We start from the raw sequence: 7,078 nt of genomic DNA on the forward strand, positions 1-7,078 counted from the left end.
ACTAATATTTAATCCAGGACTGTTGTATTAGAATACACGTGTGTTTACTAGTGTACCTAATGAAATGGAAAGGGAGTCTACGTTCTCAGTGTAAGTGACAGTAACTTAGATTAAGGATGTCCCTCTAACTATGAGTGGCAGCTGAGCTGTAACTTTCAGTGCGAAACCTGGAGGAGGAGGATTTGTGTCTGCATGAGGACACAGCATCTAGAGTTGTAGAAATGTATTATAGCGGAGGAGCATCGCAGCGAGAAAATTACCATTGATCATTGATCATTAAGGAAGATTGTGATATTGTGTTATTGTTTTCTTTGCAGATAGAAATTACACAACTTGGCCAGATGGGGGAGGTATAAGCTAATTTAACAAAAGCTGCTAAGTCACTATGACGGTAGAAAAGAAGAACATAATATTTTTAAGGAAAATGAAATTATTGAATATTAGAAACGTAAGTTTTCTGGGACACATTCAAGACAAAGAACACAGTTTTCCTGTTGAACAACTTTCTTGGTGCATAAACCAATTTCCCTCTGTCGTACAGCACAGGGAAACAGATTCTAACAGTAAATACACTATGGCTATAGCCATCAGAATGTGTTCCCCTTGTTTTAAAGTACAAAATTCGACGGGGGAACAGATTCTGACAGTGAAGATACTGGCATTCAAACGTGTTCTATTAAATACTATCAGTGACAAGGCATGTGAAAAAATGAAATTCCTAGATTATACAGTCACATCACATTTATGTAAATAAATCTATAATTACCCCTAAATCAAAGTTTAAGAATTATATCTGCAGTGTACTGTAAAATTAGTTTTAAAATATCTCCACAGATCATCAACAGCAACACTGGAACATGATAGATTTGATTATTACAGTCACTGATTGTGCTAACATAACTCAAATTATTCAGTGTGCCATACTGCCAACCATACTCCACAAACGTCTTTGACAGTTTTGGGCTTCGTGGCTCTGCTTACAACCTTCGTGGTTCTAGCATAGTCTATGGATAATTTATTCAGTCTATGATGGAGCATGTAATACAATCAAAACATTTCGTAGGCGCGCTTTGTTCCGAACCACTTCTGAACGTCGGGGGCGGGGCCAGGGGAGGTCCTGACTCAAAACCGGAAGTAACCGTTTGTTTTGGAATATCGTAGTACATATGGCAGTCTCAGTCTGCTGTTATGTTTTTCTGTGTGTTTTAGTCAAGTAAGTCCATTTTCACGGTCAGTAATGTCAAACGAGGGGAACGGGAAGCCTCAGTTTTATATCTGTAGCTGCTTCATGACTGACAATATTTTCCTGGAGGACTATAAACTCCATGTTCGCTTTGTTTCTGAGCAGCAGTTCAGACTGGACTACCAGGCAGTGAGTTGGATGTCAGTTAGATATTAAAAGCACAGAATGATATTGGGGGTTTGTAAACTGACAAGCGTGTGTTGTTTGTATATTATTGCTGCGCAGCTGCTAAAGAGGCTTGGTTGTGCCACGGAGCAACAGTATGAAGATGTGCTCAACAAGGTAAGAAAGTGTTTTGAACAGGACACAGTCAGGTAAAAAGTGTGGCATTTGCATTGGTAAATTGTTGTCTTGAATCCACCACATGTTCCAGTTCAATAGGTTTTCCCTAAACCTGCAAAAACAAAACAAATCAGTCAAAGATATAGGAACATTAGGGAAGAGGTCAAACCAACAGTTTGGTTCAACATAACAATGCCTGAACTCCCAGAGGAGACAACAGACACAACAACTCAATTTACAACATCCAGCAAAGTAAGGAACACTCTACAAGAGGTAGATCGTATCACGGTCCAAGACAAGATTAGACTTTGCCAAAAAAATAAAAAATAATAATAAAGCCAGAGTAGATATGGAACAGCGTTCTCTGGGCAGATGAAAGAAGAAGAAGATTAATTTGTACCATCAGAATGAAAGGAAGTGGAAAGGTTCATGATCTGAAACAACCAATGTTATTTGTAAAATACTGTGGAAGCGGTGTGATATATGAACATGCAGGGTTTCAAATGGCTCTGGGACAATGTGCTGTTTCCAGATGATGTGACTAAAGACCAAATTCAGTCAAAATGAAGCAATCTTGATTGAAAAGTGTTTCACGGTACAGATGACAACGACCCCAAACATACTGTGAAAGCAAGCCAGGAGCCTTTGAAGGTAAAGTAATAGAACGTTTTGAAATGGCGAGGCCATTCACCTGATCTCAACTTGATGGAGCAGCATTTCAATTGCTGAAGACAAAACTGAAGGTTGAAAGAACCACAGTCAAGCGACAAATGAGGAAAGCTGCAGTAAATGCCTGGAAAACAAATCCCAGTGGTGATCTTTGGTGATCTCCATGGATTCCAGTCATTACATTTGCTTAAAAAAAACCCCCATCAAGCTTAAAATATGAAGCGGCGTCTTTATTTTATAATTATTGTCCTCAAGAGATCACTGACGGGTTGCTTTAATCGGTATGTATCTAACACATCCATGCCAAAATTGTTCATATCATTGGTTTATGTTAAATATTACTGTTGGCCGATGTGTTACACACTGTCTTGTTTGAAAGTTGCATGAAGACTACTGAACTTTTTTTTCTCTGTTTTGATCCATTTCATTGATCAAACTATTCTAGAATTAACTGAGTTGTGATCATGTGATTACTGACTTGAAATGTCTGCTTTTAATTCCCTACTTAACTGTAACTGAACTGTTTAGATTTACCTGGAAGTGGACAGACGAAGACGTCTGGATGTGGCATCTGCCGAGAGAGCTGCTGCTATAAAAGACAAGTACCAGCCTCTCCATCCTCAGGTCTACCACCTGCAGGTAGTTACTGCATCAGCCACAGCTAAGAGCGTCATTAATAATGTGTCATTAACACCCTGCTGAGACACATCTGCACTCAAACTCCCCCTCAGGAGTCCTACCTTGCGTCGAAGTTCAAGCACATTGTTGAATACTGTCGAAGTGACAACGCCAGTGAAGATGGTCTCTTAGACTTGTTGGAAGAAGAGGCAGGTAATCTGGAAACTCCTGTCAGTTTTTCAATTTTGAATGAGTAGCTTTCTAAGAATACAAAGAAACACCCCCACTTTTGGTCTTTTTAAATCCGGTTGCCAAAACCTGTGCAAAAGAGTCAGCTAAAGTCTTCCTTAAAACACAAACTGCTGTGTTTATGCTAAATTAAAATGCAAAATCTTCTCATGCATGCACACCTCTGGCCTGGTATGTGTAAAACCACTAAGAAACAGACCTAAAAGCCTTCTGTAGAAAGATCTTTAGCACAGACTGCAGGGATTTCTGATCTCCGGCTGTAAAGGAAGACAAATGTAAGGAGTACTGTTAAGCCCACCCACTATTTGCCGCATCAGTCCGTCAATAGTGAGCATCCGACAATGTTGTGTCGTGACTTCATGCACACTTTGTCATGATTAAGACTACTTGCCATACAGTAGAACGCTTCACTATATTGAAACTCTGCTGAGACCAAGTCACTGGGGAGCATGCTGAATGTGGAGCTCCTTTTTGCAGACATATAGACAACTTTTGCATGTTTACTTTGACACTGAAGAACACTTAGTAGTGTTGCTTCAAACTGGAGGGACCTCATTCTGAGTGAACAGTGAATATTTTATTTAATACTGTGCCCCAAAAGAGAGGGGGAGAGGCTGTGCTTAGTTTATGAAGATCTAGACACTGGTGCTGGTGATGAGAAGAAAGGAATGCTAGAGGGGTGAAAGTGGTGGCGAGTCACAGCATTTGAAAGCTGAAATGATAAATGACAGCAGCAGAGGACAAAAAGGAAGAAGAAGATAGTCTTTGTGATTGAACTTGAGTGTGAATGACACTGAATCTAAAAATGTGTGTGTGAGTCTATTTGGCACTGAAGGAGTTTTTACTGAGGCAGTGTGTTCACACTACTGCTAAAGTGCAAGTGTGATTGTCAGTGGAATTCAAGGATATGAAGCTATGAATTAACGTCCACCCTGAAGGATGAGCTACAAATCAAAGCTGAGCTGGCTTTAAGGTTTTTTCAGCGCTCTCGCGGTGAAGCATCAACCAATTATGTGTGTCTGCCAAGATCATTTTAAAGACCAGGATGACATCGCCTATCAGTCAATATTTCAACAGCGAGTTGGCTACAATGTTGGGGGCCACTCTTGGCCTATGATAATTTTGTGGTTTGTGCCTTGAACACAGCATAAAGAATTCAAGTAACTTCATTATGTTTAATACGGCCTCTTGGCCTCATGTGACGTCTCTACTTCCTCTGTAGTGTATTGAAGTTCATCTTCTGGACTTCATAAGAAACACCTAAGGACAGAGACTGGAAAGGGTGATGGAGGAATATTGGTGCTAAAATGGAGGAACGATTAGCTTGACGTAATCAGACCCAATTCTTTATATGAGTAGGAGTCCAGTAACGTGCCACTTGGATTTTTGTCTATGTTGTGTGTTTCAACTGATACAGAGAATACTGGATAGTCTTACACCCAATTACACAGTTCCTACAACCAATCAGAGCCATTTTGTTGTGAACAAACTCCAAGACGCTCAGATGACAAGTATGACTAAGTCGCTGTTACTCTCCTGTCCATCACGACCTAAAGCCCTCCCAAACAATTGTGGGGGCGTTGTCAGTTCACAACAGAGTGACCCCAGACTGACTTTACACAACAGAAATGTGTGGGAGGTGTAAGGGCTAGCTTCCAGGCTAAGGAAGGACAGGAATCTATAAGGTTTGTCTTAAATATGAGAAACACCAGAACTGTCAGTACTGTGATATTGTAATTGTTACGCCGTTTCCACCGTATTCTCATTTGTTTATGTTGATTACTATGGTATCACAGTTATATCATGGTACACAAGGCATCCTTCATTTATTCTCCTTTCTCTATTGAAGCTCCAAGGGTTTATCGCTTCCCCGTATTTGAGAAAAGCTTCTGTGAGGAGCTGGTGGAGGAGCTGGAGCATTTTGAGCAGTCCTCTGCCCCCAAAGGAAGGCCCAACACCATGAACCACTACGGGGTAATGGATCCATTTCTGCTGGATGGAACCTCCTAAATCACCATTTAATGACTGCTCAGTCTTACATTTTTCATCTTTATTGTGTCATGACCTTGCGGGGATTGACTTACTGTGGTCATGCTGCTCTTGTAATGTGGTGGAAGATGATATTTGAGAGGGGTATTCCAGGCAGCCGCATGCAATTATTTTCTAGGAATGTCTGGATAAGACACGGGTCATTTCACTGTAAACTTCAGAGAGTATACTGCATGCTTTTAACCATGAAAGAGCCCCTCAGCCAGACCCTTTAATAAGGACTGTTTAAAAGTCATGAAGAGCTTAGATTAAATATGTGCAGTAATGAGAAGGCTGGGGAGTGAACCTCAAGGCCTACATCATTTAGAAACTGTTAATGTTATTCATGGCATTCTTCTCATTTTCTCTCTTCCCAGATTCTCCTCAATGAGCTGGGCTTCGACGAGGGCTTCTTCACACCTCTCCGTGAGCAGTACTTGCGCCCGCTGACCTCTCTCCTGTACCCTGACTGTGGGGGGCGCTGTCTGGACAGCCACAAGGCCTTTGTCGTCAAGTATGACATGAATGAGGACCTGGATTTGAGCTATCACTACGACAACGCAGAGGTCACCCTTAATGTTTCTCTTGGCAAGGACTTCACTGAGGGCAACCTTTATTTTGGTGACATGAGACAGGTGATACCTTACTATAATGCTCTTACTCCTGCTACTGTACAAAATTACTAAATCAGGTGTGACGGTCGTGTTTTGTCTTACCTCCTTCAGGTGCCGCTGAGTGAGACAGAGTGTTCGGAGGTTGAGCACCGGGCCACCGAAGGCCTCCTTCACCGGGGCCAGCAGATGCACGGGGCCCTGCCCATCTCCTCCGGCCAGCGCTGGAACCTCATCATCTGGATGAGGGCCTCACAGGAACGCAACAAACTGTGCCCCATGTGCAACAGGAGGCCCTCACTGGTGGAAGGAGAGGGCTTCGCCGACGGGTTCACCAAACAACCCGAAGCATTGCCGAACATTTCGTGCGTGCTGACGTGACGTGTTCAGCTGCTTTTATGACAGTAGGAAAGCATTAAACTGAATTAATGATAATGATGCCTTTTGGTCATATTCCAAATTGGAATGGTTAATATTTGGTTCTTGTACTATGAATATAATAATCATTTAGGGTTCCATGTAGGAGCCAGACGCTGCAGTACATCATCTTAGTATTGTCTTTGCACATAAATCCATTTCTAATATTAAACTTTTATGCTACACATCTGAGGAAAGAAATCACTCGGTCACATTTTGGAATAATGGAAGTTTAATTACACAAATCCTGTCAGTTCTTGTTATGTATGAAGTATCACAGTCAGTGTCAACTATGTTCCTCGTACAGACAATTTTAGTAAAAACCCAAATGTGAACCTGTCGGCTACATCTTACAAATTAAAAGATGCTTTTCAGAACATTGGGGCCTTTTGGTTGTTTCTTTTTGTTCCTGCTAATGTGCCACTATGTTGAACTGAGGGGGAAACAGGGAGAAGGAGAGCTGGTTCTGTGGGATCAGATGCACTCTATAGCATATTCAAACACACACCAAAACACAAATGTGCAAAAGCTACCATACGACAAAAAGCATGGATTTGTACAGGGGGGCTTTACAACCTCATAACTAATAGTCGTGGTTACTAAAACAGTGCTTTCTGCCTTAGGATCAACTCTGTACACACAAGCAATAAGCTAGGGCATTATACATACTTAGTGTAATTACAATGACTACACATTGTCAATGTATAGCTTATAATAAAGATACATTTTCACAACAATTACCCCATACAGATAAATATTTCTTTTTTGTAAGGATCCTTTACATCATACAAGAAAATAAATAAATTCCTTTTTAATATACAGTTCAGAGCAAACCTGGTAAAAAGCAGATGCTTTTAAAACTTCTCCAAACACAGTGACTGCATCAGTCCCATGTCAGTCAGTATGCAGTGAGTTTATGCCAGCTTGTACTGTTTGTGGGTCAGCACTGGCTGCACTCAGT

The 7,078-nt window shown here is 41.2% G+C and overlaps 1 protein-coding gene across 1 annotated transcript; it reads left to right on the forward strand.

The window, feature by feature from the left end:
* The first annotated feature begins 1,155 nt into the window (after positions 1-1,155).
* On the forward strand, positions 1,156-6,525 carry ogfod2 (2-oxoglutarate and iron-dependent oxygenase domain containing 2). Its single transcript, XM_084551416.1, has 7 exons — positions 1,156-1,372; positions 1,469-1,525; positions 2,723-2,833; positions 2,926-3,025; positions 4,911-5,035; positions 5,467-5,724; positions 5,815-6,525. The coding sequence occupies exons 1-7, from the start codon at positions 1,238-1,240 to the stop codon at positions 6,079-6,081; spliced, it is 1,053 nt and encodes a 350-aa protein (XP_084407542.1). The 5' UTR covers positions 1,156-1,237; the 3' UTR covers positions 6,082-6,525.
* The last annotated feature ends 553 nt before the right edge of the window (positions 6,526-7,078 follow it).

This window comes from Chelon labrosus (assembly GCF_963514085.1).
Source record: "Chelon labrosus genome assembly, chromosome: 9".
Classification (NCBI taxonomy): Eukaryota; Metazoa; Chordata; class Actinopteri; order Mugiliformes; family Mugilidae; genus Chelon; species Chelon labrosus.

Bases quoted from the DNA above. Each gene is read 5' to 3' on its own strand.
- ogfod2 (XM_084551416.1), top strand. From the start codon at position 1,238: ATGTCAAACGAGGGGAACGGGAAGCCTCAGTTTTATATCTGTAGCTGC. The intron at 2,834-2,925 runs GTAGTTACTGCA...ACTCCCCCTCAG, and splicing joins CTCAGGTCTACCACCTGCAG to GAGTCCTACCTTGCGTCGAA. The intron at 5,036-5,466 runs GTAATGGATCCA...CTCTCTTCCCAG, and splicing joins ACACCATGAACCACTACGGG to ATTCTCCTCAATGAGCTGGG.